At 40.6% G+C, this 14,189-nt stretch overlaps 1 protein-coding gene and 1 long non-coding RNA gene across 2 annotated transcripts; one reads left to right on the top strand and one right to left on the bottom strand.

The window, feature by feature from the left end:
* Positions 1-6,203: 6,203 nt before the first annotated feature.
* On the top strand, positions 6,204-7,761 carry LOC311131853 (interleukin-6-like; the record flags this gene model as incomplete). The annotated part of the gene is made up of 5 exons (XM_084164981.1): positions 6,204-6,270; positions 6,510-6,712; positions 6,834-6,944; positions 7,240-7,383; positions 7,570-7,761. 5 exons carry the CDS (start codon positions 6,204-6,206, stop codon positions 7,759-7,761), a joined length of 717 nt encoding a protein of 238 aa, XP_084021107.1.
* Positions 7,762-8,234: 473 nt separating this feature from the next.
* Positions 8,235-13,690, bottom strand: LOC311131913. Its single transcript, XR_014613470.1, has 3 exons — positions 13,488-13,690; positions 8,959-9,007; positions 8,235-8,804 (listed from the first exon to the last, which is right to left on the bottom strand). It is a non-coding gene; the product is annotated as an uncharacterized lncRNA (long non-coding RNA).
* Between the last annotated feature and the right edge of the window lie 499 nt (positions 13,691-14,189).

The raw sequence follows: 14,189 nt of genomic DNA on the forward strand, positions 1-14,189 counted from the left end.
TAGCAGGTTATATGATGATGGACTAATATCTCTCCATTAGAGACTGTAACATAGCAGGTTATATGATAATGGACTAATATCTCTCCATTAGAGACTGTAACATAGCAGGTTATATGATGATGGACTAATATCTCTCCATTAGAGACTGTAACATAGCAGGTTATATGATGATGGACTAATATCTCTCCATTAGAGACTGTAACATAGCAGGTTATATGATGTTGGACTAATATCTCTCCATTAGAGACTGTAACATAGCAGGTTATATGATGATGGACTAATATCTCTCCATTAGAGACTGTAACATAGCAGGTTATATGATGATGGACTAATATCTCTCCATTAGAGACTGTAACATAGCAGGTTATATGATGTTGGACTAATATCTCTCCATTAGAGACTGTAACATAGCAGGTTATATGATGATGGACTAATATCTCTCCATTAGAGACTGTAACATAGCAGGTTATATGATGTTGGACTAATATCTCTCCATTAGAGACTGTAACATAGCAGGTTATATGATGATGGACTAATATCTCTCCATTAGAGACTGTAACATAGCAGGTTATATGATGATGGACTAATATCTCTCCATTAGAGACTGTAACATAGCAGGTTATATGATGATGGACTAATATCTCTCCATTAGAGACTGTAACATAGCAGGTTATATGATGTTGGACTAATATCTCTCCATTAGAGACTGTAACATAGCAGGTTATATGATGATGGACTAATATCTCTCCATTAGAGACTGTAACATAGCAGGTTATATGATAATGGACTAATATCTCTCCATTAGAGACTGTAACATAGCAGGTTATATGATGATGGACTAATATCTCTCCATTAGAGACTGTAACATAGCAGGTTATATGATGAGGGACTAATATCTCTCCATTAGAGACTGTAACATAGCAGGTTATATGATGAGGGACTAATATCTCTCCATTAGAGACTGTAACATAGCAGGTTATATGATGATGGACTAATATCTCTCCATTAGAGACTGTAACATAGCAGGTTATATGATGATGGACTAATATCTCTCCATTAGAGACTGTAACATAGCAGGTTATATGATGTTGGACTAATATCTCTCCATTAGAGACTGTAACATAGCAGGTTATATGATGATGGACTAATATCTCTCCATTAGAGACTGTAACATAGCAGGTTATATGATGATGGACTAATATCTCTCCATTAGAGACTGTAACATAGCAGGTTATATGATGTTGGACTAATATCTCTCCATTAGAGACTGTAACATAGCAGGTTATATGATGTTGGACTAATATCTCTCCATTAGAGACTGTAACATAGCAGGTTATATGATGATGGACTAATATCTCTCCATTAGAGACTGTAACATAGCAGGTTATATGATGATGGACTAATATCTCTCCATTAGAGACTGTAACATAGCAGGTTATATGATGATGGACTAATATCTCTCCATTAGAGACTGTAACATAGCAGGTTATATGATGTTGGACTAATATCTCTCCATTAGAGACTGTAACATAGCAGGTTATATGATGATGGACTAATATCTCTCCATTAGAGACTGTAACATAGCAGGTTATATGATGTTGGACTAATATCTCTCCATTAGAGACTGTAACATAGCAGGTTATATGATAATGGACTAATATCTTTCCATTAGAGACTGTAACATAGCAGGTTATATGATGATGGACTAATATCTCTCCATTAGAGACTGTAACATAGCAGGTTATATGATGATGGACTAATATCTCTCCATTAGCGACTGTAACATAGCAGGTTATATGATGATGGACTAATATCTCTCCATTAGAGACTGTAACATAGCAGGTTATATGATGTTGGACTAATATCTCTCCATTAGAGACTGTAACATAGCAGGTTATATGATGTTGGACTAATATCTCTCCATTAGAGACTGTAACATAGCAGGTTATATGATGATGGACTAATATCTCTCCATTAGAGACTGTAACATAGCAGGTTATATGATGTTGGACTAATATCTCTCCATTAGAGACTGTAACATAGCAGGTTATATGATGATGGACTAATATCTCTCCATTAGAGACTGTAACATAGCAGGTTATATGATGATGGACTAATATCTCTCCATTAGAGACTGTAACATAGCAGGTTATATGATGATGGACTAATATCTCTCCATTAGGGACTGTAACATAGCAGGTTATATGATGTTGGACTAATATCTCTCCATTAGAGACTGTAACATAGCAGGTTATATGATGATGGACTAATATCTCTCCATTAGAGACTGTAACATAGCAGGTTATATGATGTTGGACTAATATCTCTCCATTAGAGACTGTAACATAGCAGGTTATATGATGATGGACTAATATCTCTCCATTAGAGACTGTAACATAGCAGGTTATATGATGTTGGACTAATATCTCTCCATTAGAGACTGTAACATAGCAGGTTATATGATAATGGACTAATATCTCTCCATTAGAGACTGTAACATAGCAGGTTATATGATGTTGGACTAATATCTCTCCATTAGAGACTGTAACATAGCAGGTTATATGATGATGGACTAATATCTCTCCATTAGAGACTGTAACATAGCAGGTTATATGATGATGGACTAATATCTCTCCATTAGAGACTGTAACATAGCAGGTTATATGATGATGGACTAATATCTCTCCATTAGAGACTGTAACATAGCAGGTTATATGATGTTGGACTAATATCTCTCCATTAGAGACTGTAACATAGCAGGTTATATGATGTTGGACTAATATCTCTCCATTAGAGACTGTAACATAGCAGGTTATATGATGAGGGACTAATATCTCTCCATTAGAGACTGTAACATAGCAGGTTATATGATGAGGGACTAATATCTCTCCATTAGAGACTGTAACATAGCAGGTTATATGATGATGGACTAATATCTCTCCATTAGAGACTGTAACATAGCAGGTTATATGATAATGGACTAATATCTTTCCATTAGAGACTGTAACATAGCAGGTTATATGATGATGGACTAATATCTCTCCATTAGAGACTGTAACATAGCAGGTTATATGATGATGGACTAATATCTCTCCATTAGCGACTGTAACATAGCAGGTTATATGATGATGGACTAATATCTCTCCATTAGAGACTGTAACATAGCAGGTTATATGATGTTGGACTAATATCTCTCCATTAGAGACTGTAACATAGCAGGTTATATGATGTTGGACTAATATCTCTCCATTAGAGACTGTAACATAGCAGGTTATATGATGATGGACTAATATCTCTCCATTAGAGACTGTAACATAGCAGGTTATATGATGTTGGACTAATATCTCTCCATTAGAGACTGTAACATAGCAGGTTATATGATGATGGACTAATATCTCTCCATTAGAGACTGTAACATAGCAGGTTATATGATGATGGACTAATATCTCTCCATTAGAGACTGTAACATAGCAGGTTATATGATGATGGACTAATATCTCTCCATTAGGGACTGTAACATAGCAGGTTATATGATGTTGGACTAATATCTCTCCATTAGAGACTGTAACATAGCAGGTTATATGATGATGGACTAATATCTCTCCATTAGAGACTGTAACATAGCAGGTTATATGATGTTGGACTAATATCTCTCCATTAGAGACTGTAACATAGCAGGTTATATGATGATGGACTAATATCTCTCCATTAGAGACTGTAACATAGCAGGTTATATGATGAGGGACTAATATCTCTCCATTAGAGACTGTAACATAGCAGGTTATATGATGATGGACTAATATCTCTCCATTAGAGACTGTAACATAGCAGGTTATATGATAATGGACTAATATCTTTCCATTAGAGACTGTAACATAGCAGGTTATATGATGATGGACTAATATCTCTCCATTAGAGACTGTAACATAGCAGGTTATATGATGATGGACTAATATCTCTCCATTAGCGACTGTAACATAGCAGGTTATATGATGATGGACTAATATCTCTCCATTAGAGACTGTAACATAGCAGGTTATATGATGATGGACTAATATCTCTCCATTAGCGACTGTAACATAGCAGGTTATATGATGATGGACTAATATCTCTCCATTAGAGACTGTAACATAGCAGGTTATATGATGTTGGACTAATATCTCTCCATTAGAGACTGTAACATAGCAGGTTATATGATGTTGGACTAATATCTCTCCATTAGAGACTGTAACATAGCAGGTTATATGATGATGGACTAATATCTCTCCATTAGAGACTGTAACATAGCAGGTTATATGATGTTGGACTAATATCTCTCCATTAGAGACTGTAACATAGCAGGTTATATGATGATGGACTAATATCTCTCCATTAGAGACTGTAACATAGCAGGTTATATGATGATGGACTAATATCTCTCCATTAGAGACTGTAACATAGCAGGTTATATGATGATGGACTAATATCTCTCCATTAGGGACTGTAACATAGCAGGTTATATGATGTTGGACTAATATCTCTCCATTAGAGACTGTAACATAGCAGGTTATATGATGATGGACTAATATCTCTCCATTAGAGACTGTAACATAGCAGGTTATATGATGTTGGACTAATATCTCTCCATTAGAGACTGTAACATAGCAGGTTATATGATGATGGACTAATATCTCTCCATTAGAGACTGTAACATAGCAGGTTATATGATGTTGGACTAATATCTCTCCATTAGAGACTGTAACATAGCAGGTTATATGATAATGGACTAATATCTCTCCATTAGAGACTGTAACATAGCAGGTTATATGATGTTGGACTAATATCTCTCCATTAGAGACTGTAACATAGCAGGTTATATGATGATGGACTAATATCTCTCCATTAGAGACTGTAACATAGCAGGTTATATGATGATGGACTAATATCTCTCCATTAGAGACTGTAACATAGCAGGTTATATGATGATGGACTAATATCTCTCCATTAGAGACTGTAACATAGCAGGTTATATGATGTTGGACTAATATCTCTCCATTAGAGACTGTAACATAGCAGGTTATATGATGTTGGACTAATATCTCTCCATTAGAGACTGTAACATAGCAGGTTATATGATGAGGGACTAATATCTCTCCATTAGAGACTGTAACATAGCAGGTTATATGATGAGGGACTAATATCTCTCCATTAGAGACTGTAACATAGCAGGTTATATGATGATGGACTAATATCTCTCCATTAGAGACTGTAACCTAGCAGGTTATATGATGTTGGACTAATATCTCTCCATTAGAGACTGTAACATAGCAGGTTATATGATGATGGACTAATATCTCTCCATTAGAGACTGTAACATAGCAGGTTATATGATAATGGACTAATATCTCTCCATTAGAGACTGTAACATAGCAGGTTATATGATGTTGGACTAATATCTCTCCATTAGAGACTGTAACATAGCAGGTTATATGATGTTGGACTAATATCTCTCCATTAGAGACTGTAACATAGCAGGTTATATGATAATGGACTAATATCTCTCCATTAGAGACTGTAACATAGCAGGTTATATGATGTTGGACTAATATCTCTCCATTAGAGACTGTAACATAGCAGGTTATATGATGATGGACTAATATCTCTCCATTAGAGACTGTAACATAGCAGGTTATATGATGTTGGACTAATATCTCTCCATTAGAGACTGTAACATAGCAGGTTATATGATAATGGACTAATATCTCTCCATTAGAGACTGTAACATAGCAGGTTATATGATGTTGGACTAATATCTCTCCATTAGAGACTGTAACATAGCAGGTTATATGATAATGGACTAATATCTCTCCATTAGAGACTGTAACATAGCAGGTTATATGATGTTGGACTAATATCTCTCCATTAGAGACTGTAACATAGCAGGTTATATGATGATGGACTAATATCTCTCCATTAGAGACTCCCTGTAGTCATATGTTTGGTTATGTCCCAAATGGCACCTATTCCGTACATAGTGCACTACTTTTGACCAGCGCTCCAGGGCTCCAGGGCTCCAGGGCTCTGGTCAAAAGTAGTGCACTATGAAGAGAATATGTCCCTTTTGGGACAGACCCACAAATATATGACTACAGGAAGTCTCTAATGGAGAGATATTAGTATATAATAGGGTGCAATTCAGGAAGTGGCCAATATGACTGATAATGATGGAGAGACAGAACAGAATAGGGGGAGGAGGGTTAGGGGGAGGAGAAGAGGAAACCCCTGCAATGTGTAAGAATATAAATGCTGGGGCATGCAGCATCAGTCAGACAAAACAAGTAGCCTACCAACTTCATCATCAGTCAGGAGCATCACTGGACACGGAGCCTACAAATAATTAACTGGAACATGACTTCTTCTACACACTGTACGTCTGACGTCACACTAATCCGCCGTTCTCCTTGGTCACAGAAGCTGGGTTGGATTTTTTGTATTCTGTCACTCACTCTCTTGCTCTGCTCTCCTTTCAGATCTCTCACTCCTCTCGGTGCTCGTTGTGTTAGTTAAGACGAGTCCCGTGCCCAGCGCGCTCTCTGATCTCAAGACCTCGGGATGGACCTCAGGAGAGGAGCTCGCGACAGACTCGTTCTCAGGTGAAACGGGCGCGCCCCCGAAGTGGGAGCAAATTGTCAAGATGCTTGTTCACGAGGTAACCACCTTCAGAGACCAACAGGTGAGTTGTTTTATATGTGTTTTACATTTTGAACGTTATAGTTGAAAACGACAATAAACATTGAAAATAATAAATTAAACCAATCTGAAAAATATAACTTTTATTCCTCCTTGTGTTGTAGTTTGTGGAGGAGTTTCAGAAGCCTGTGGAAGAGATGTCATCGTTCACACAGCACCAGGTCCCCTCCACCCCCCCACACCTCTCCAAGACACTTTGCTTCACCTCCAAAAAGGTAAAGATGGAGATCAATTAATGTCTCTGACCTGTGTCTGGAATTCTTTCCAAATAACGAAGCTACGGCATTCCTTTTGTGATCGAAATGAAAAATCCCCTAACTGAAAAATACGCATTTAAATGGTAGAAGCAGATGGACTGTAAGGTAGCAACATGCAACGATCTTTATTGTCTGACAGTCTGAGCCTAGTTCCTCTGTTTCTTCCTTCTAGAATCTAGGCCCTAGGGAGTTTAAATAAAATGTGACTAATTGATGAATTGATTGAGGGTGTTTGTTGTCCCCTCTCCTAAAGGAGGCATGTCTGCAGGAGATCAGTCGTGGTCTGCAGGTGTACCAGGTTCTTCTCCAGCACGTTAAGGCTGAATACCCACAATCCACCCTGCTCCCCTCTGTCACACACCAGACCACAGTCCTGATAGGGCTGGTCAAAGACCAGGTATGTAATATAAAAGTTATAGTATTATATTGGAATACTACTTAAATATCCTTTAAAAAAGAACAAAGTTGACTTTCATTGTAGTCCATGGGCTGATTTCCCAGACTTGCATTAATTCAGATGCCTACATTTTAGCACAGTCTTGTGGCACACAGATGCCCTAACGTAGTGTCTCTCTCTCTCCAGATGAAGGCTGCTGAGGTAGTAGAGGACCTGTCTGCCAGTGAGAGGGAGCGTGTGCTGGGTGAGGTGACTACAGGGACAGAGTGGGAGAGGAAGACCAGCGTTCACACCATCCTTAGGGAGCTACGTAACTTCCTGGTTGACACCAAGAGAGCCCTCTGCGGCATGGGAAAGAGGGGAAAAGGCTTCCAGTAACCATGACAACACCGCTGTGGGCAGAGGGTGTGTTATAGCAGGCCTGGAGCAGAAACCTGCAGTGTCTTATTCTCTAATGCAGTGGTTTCTTTTTATTTATTTATTGAATGTAGTACTTGACTGAACTTGAACTTGAAAACGATCAAAATATTTATGGTTGACATAAAATGCACTGAATTAATTTATTTTATTTGATTCATTCATTTGATCTCGAGAAGCTTTGTGCCTCATGTATACATTCTAGTAACTTTTTATACAAATATATATTTATAGCAAATAGTGTTATTTATTTCCATACAAATGGACTCCGAATGTATTTTTCTAATGATATGCTGTTGATGGATTTCAAGCTCAGAATTAAATGCATCTCCAAGTGCCTTAACAGTACATCGGTGACTTCATGTTGGACAGACACTGTGACAAATGTCGTGGATACAAAAATGAATAATAAATGGTCTCAGAGAATAGAGAAATGTGTTGCTCCTGTGTTGTTTGTTTACTGAACATAGTTTCAACCACATGGTTATTTGCACGTTGTCATCACAACAAAACATTATTTCCACTGATCGATAGGTGAATTGACCAACCAGTGAATCACAACAAACAGTCATCTTCTCTCAAAGGTGATTTATAGACAAACTCAGGTCCACTTTCAACCAACAGGCAGACATTTAAAGTAAAAAGACAAACACAGATCCATGACCAAATGACAAGATAACAAAGTTGTACATGTTCCCAAACAGAGAGGAAACAAAACAAGAGAGAAACGTTGGTCACTCCGCAGTAATGGAGCGGTTTCAAAATATGATGTCCATCACGCCATTGGGTGTTTCAGAATAAGAAGAACGTTCAGAGCTTCATGTCTCCGACACAACCTGAGTGACGTGACACTGAAAGTTCCAACCAACCTATAATATATGGGCCATATAGAAATTGGTGAGGGTAAGATGGCGTCCGTTTCCGTGGTGACAGCTGGGAGTCACATGACCACGGTTGGAGGTGGTGATTGGCCGGGTCAGGGTTGTCCTCAGCCCCACAGCAGACTGGAAGAGAAAAAACAAGGTCAGAGGTCATCTTCGTCTGAATAGTACGGCTCCCCATTCCCTATATAGTGCACTACTTTGACCAGAGCCATGGAACACTATTCCCTATATCAGGTGGCCAAACCCCAGACAGACAGACAGACACACAGTATACCTTAGGATGTTTGGCTCAGGCATTCCAGGATCCCCCCCCCGTGCAAAACCTGTCAATCAAAAAACAAAGGAGAGCAGAGATGAAGAGAAGCAAATTGTTGAAGAGATGTTAGTTGCACTCCCGAACTTCGTTTTTTCAAAGCCTGCTTAACATCTGTTTGTATCTGAGCTGTTTTCCAATAGAACAGGCTCCATCATATCCTCGGACTCAAACTGGCCATTGTAGTTATCTAGCATCAGTAGCGTGTTCCCGAGAAGGGGTGAACATGCGTGTTGCGTAACCAACTCTTGAAGAGTCATAACATTCCAGACCTGAGCATCGGGCAGACAGTGTCGGGATTTCCCCTACTTCCTGACCCTTCCTCAACCCCTCTCTCTTTCTCGCCTTCTCTTTGTCCACCCCAATCTCTCTCTCTCCCTTTCCTCCTCTGTTTCCCTCTCCCCCCTCTCCTCCTGGCCAGCAGTTGTCCCTGTGGTCCAATAGAGATGTCAGGGAAGGAAGCTGAATGTTGGAACTGACTACCCTAATAGCTAAGACACATCGCAAAGATGAACGGCTAAAAGCAGCCACGGTGGCCACGATGTGCTAGCGATCATTTGCTGGGTGTGAACGAACGGCGGAGATTCAACATCTAGAACCGTCTGGAAATGTTTTTTGGTCTCTAACACCTGTTACTGACCGGTGAGAGAGGGGAGGGGATAAGAGAATAGCAACCTTTAAGAGTGGACAGCTAGCTTGTGAAACTCAGTCAGTGTGTCATCATAAGTTACATTTCTGTTTCTGCAACCATTCATTCACTCCATTCATTCATGCCACATTGCATCACCATCCTCATTCCTGACACTGCAGACATTCTGGGTTTCCCCATCACATTCTCTGAAGATAGTTAGTGTGTGTGTGTGTGTGTGTGTGCGCATACTGTGTATCCATGCTAGCTTGCGGTAGACACTCAGAGGTTCCCCCAGTGTAACTATCTCCCTCCCAGAGAAGCTGTAACCACTCCGGAGCTAAATATAACTACTGGTCTGGTACCAAAACATTAGCCCACGTAGCATAAGAGATGCGCTGTGCGAATCAAAATTGTTGATACCCAATAGCAATGTGCATTCTGCACTGGTCTCTGAATACAAGTCATGGTGCCCCCACACACACCATAACCCTCAGTTAGCACCTAGAGAGGAGAGGGGGATACTTGGAAAGGAGCGGTGCAGTTTCATCAAAAAATGGACAGCTGTGCCATATAGATTGCAAAATAGTTGGGAAGAAATGTTTGATGTACCGATTCCATGGCACATGGTTTATATATATATATATATATATATATATATATATATATAGGGGATTCAACCATCCCAGCTCTGCAGATTTTGCTGCGAAGAGAATCATTAGATCATTTGTTTTGGTACTGTCCATATGTAGCTTGTTTTTGGTCGCAGGTTCAGGAATGGCTGAAGGATTGCAATATTTACCTGGAGCTAACTCTGCAAATAGCACTGCTGGGTGATTTGAAGTCATTGTCAATCAATCAATAATATAATAATACTTTTAGCAAAAATGTTTTTCTTTAATTTACAAAGAGGGGGGGGGGGGTATACAGAAGATACTCCTGAGTGGCGCAGTGGTCTAAGGCACTGCATCGCAGTGCTAACTGTGCCACTAGAGATCCTGGTTCGAATCCAGGCTCTGTCGCAGCCGGCCGCGACCGGGAGACTCATGGGCGGCGCACAATTCGTCCAGGGTAGGGGAGGGAATGGCCGGCAGGGATGTAGCTCAGTTGATAGAGCATGGCGTTTGCAACGCCAGGGTTGTGGGTTTGATTCCCACGGGGGGCCAGTATAAAAAATATATATATATGTATTCACTAACTGTAAGTCGCTCTGGATAAGAGCGTCTGCTAAATGACTAAAATGTAATAGCCCTATTTGGTAAAATACCAAGTCCATATTATGGCAAGAACATCCTCTGTAGCTCAGCTGGTAGAGCACGGCGCTTGTAACGCCAGGGTAGTGGGTTCGATCCCCGGGACCACCCATACACAATAATGTATGCACGCACGACTGTAAGTCGCTTTGGATAAAAGCGTCTGCTAAATGGCATATTATATTATAAGAACAGCTCAAATAAGCAAAGAGAAACGACAGTCCATCATTACTTTAAGACATGAAGGTCAGTCAATACGGAACATTAAGAACTTTGAAAGTTTCTTCAAATGCAGTCGCAAAAACCATCAAGCGCTATGATGAAACTGGCTCTCATGAGGACCGCCACAGGAAAGGAAGACCCAGAGTTACCTCTGCTGCAGAGGATAAGTTCATTAGAGTTACCAGCCTCAGAAATTGCAGCCCCAATAAATGCTTCACAGAGTTCAAGTCACAGACACATCTCAACATCAACTGTTCAGAGGGGACTGTGTGAATCAAGGCTTCATGGTTGAATTGATGCAAAGAAACCACTACTAAAGGACACCAATAAGAAGAAGAGACCTGCTTGGGCCAAGAAACACGAGCAATGGACATTAGACCGGTGGAAATGTGTCCTTTGGTCTGGAGTCCAAATTGGAGATTTTTGGTTCCAATCGCCATGTCTTTCTGAGAAGCGGTGGGTGAACGGATGACCTCCGCATGTGTATTTTCCACCGTAAAGCATGGAGGAGATGGTGTTATGGTGAGGGGGTGCTTTGCTGGTGACACTGTCTGTGATTTATTTAGAATTCAAGGCACACTTAACCAGCATGGCTACCACAGCATTCTGCAGCGATACACCATCCCATCTGGTTTGGGCTTAGTGGGACTATCATTTGTTTTTCAACAGGACAATGACCCAACACACCTCCAGGCTGTGTAAGGGCTATTTTACCAAGAAGGAGAGTGGTGGAGTGCTGCATCAGATGGCCTGGCCTCCACAATCCCCCAATCTCAACCCAATTGAGATGGTTTTGGATGAGTCGGACCGCAGAGTGATGGAAAAGCAGCAAACAAGTGCTTAGCATATGTGGGAACTCCTTCAAGACTGTTGGAAAAGCAGTCCAGGTGAAGCTGGTTGAGATAATGCCAAAAGTGTGCAAAGCTGTCATCAAGGCAAAGGGTGGCTATTTCAACAATCTCAAATATGAAATATGTTTTGATTTGTTTAACACTTTTTGGGTTACTACATGATTCCATATATGTTATTTCTTAGTGTTGATGTCTTCACTATTATTCTACAATGTAAAAAATAGTAAAAACAAAGAAAAACCCTTGATTGAGTAGGTGTATCCAAACATTGACTGGTAGTGTATATAGTATGTATAAGCTGGAAGTAGAAGCTTAAGTGTTGTTATCCATTAGTTTACTCCAATTAGTGGAGGGATGGTAGGGTTAGGGTAAAATAATAAAGGAAAATATATTTACAAAAAAAATATATGGGGGATTGGAAATGATGCAGACAATTACATTGATGGAAGCTACAATCTATCTGCAATATTAAAGCTGATCTACCCCCCCCCCCCCCCCCCACTATTTATAAATTCGAGTTAGGGGAAGCTCGTTTGCGTATTGCGACCACTGCATGCGATTGGAATTGCATTATCAGCTGTATGTTTTTCCTATTTCAATTAGGTAATTTTAGATAAGCCACGCCACCACCCCCACATTTATGGAGATTTGTGGCCGTCGCCTGACAAAGGGATTTCCTGTCGAAATAATAGCTAAACCAGCTAGTTAGACTTTTCCCAAACTCGGTCCTGGGGACTCCAAATGGTGCACATTTAGTTTTGTTGCCATAGCACTACACAGCCGATTCAAATGATCAACTCATCACTGTGTAGTACTAGGGCAAAACCCAAAAATGTACTAACCATGTGGTGTGTGTGCGCTGGGGTAGCTGCGGTAAAACAGCGCTGTGGCTGAAGCGTTCAGGGTAAAATGGCGAGATCAGAATCATGGTTCCCCACGGGAAAAACCAACCTTTTTTTAGTTAGCTAGTTTCCCTTGACAGCTAGGGCGTACCTGTGTTAATTCAGGGACTGTCTCTATCAGGTTTCATTTCCCAATTCACACTCCTAGCTATGATAACTGACTACTGTGAACCACAGCTCAGCGTTTCCCAAATTTGGTTGGTTTCTCGCGTGGGGGCCCATGATTCTGATCTCGCCTGTGACACGCGAAAGCCGTACACACACACATATCAAAGCAGTAGCGCACCGCTGCAGAACATTTGACCCTGAACGCTTCAGCCACAGCGCTGTCTTACCGCAACTACCCCAGCGCACACACACCACACAAACAAACTAAGGTTTAACACTAAGAGCCCCAATGTGTGTTTAGCCTAGTTTCCTTTGACAGCTGGGGCATATCTGCGTTAATTAATTCAGGGACTGTTTCTCTCTGGTTTAATTTTCCCATTCACACCCCTGGCTATGATAACTGACCACCGTGAGCCACAGCTCAGTGTTTCCCAAACTCGGTCCTGGTGTGCACATTGTGTTTTTAGCCTGCGCTAGGACACCCGGCTGCTAACATGCTAAGCTAATCGGCTAGGCCCGTACTAACCCAGATAGAGCACCGTGGGGATGAAACCCCAGCGGATGACGAACTGTCCGGCCTGGAACACCGTCTGCAGCCGTTGTTTGGTCTCTTTGCTGAGCTTCGCCATGGTACTATACAGGTAAACCCCGGCTAAGGTACACAGATATCTAGCGAGTTCACAGATTCTGTGAAGGACGTGAAAAAGCGGAAGTCGACGGAGGAAGTTCGGCCGTAAAGCAAGGCAGGTGGTTTTGCTTTTTGCGACAGTTGGTACAATCACAATTGTGACGAGCGCCACTTTGTGGGCGCAATGGGAAATGTTTATCTGCTCCAAGTTTCTCGGTTACCCAGAAGTAAAATTCTCCCGAAAATTGTCACTTCTATCCGTTTACACGTGAATCTTTCCATGTGAGATTAGCTCCAAGCAAACTCCTCATACTTCTCAAATGAACATTACGCCTAAAATTAAAATAATACATTCTGAAATATGCTTGCTCATAACATACAAACTGGCTGCATACTTTCACTCAGATGTTTGTGTTTGAGAACTAGGCCCATCATGTTATCTCCTGAGTGAGGGTGAGTGAGTGTGTGTGTGTTTGCATGTATTACTGCACTGTTGGTGCTAGAAACACAAGCATTTCGCTACACCCGCAATAACATCTGCTAAACATGTGTGACCAATAACATTTGATTCGAAGAAACGCAACAGACATATAGTGAAAT

The sequence above is a fragment of the Coregonus lavaretus genome, assembly GCF_964263955.1.
Source record: "Coregonus lavaretus genome assembly, chromosome: 7".
In the NCBI taxonomy this organism is placed as follows: Eukaryota; Metazoa; Chordata; class Actinopteri; order Salmoniformes; family Salmonidae; genus Coregonus; species Coregonus lavaretus.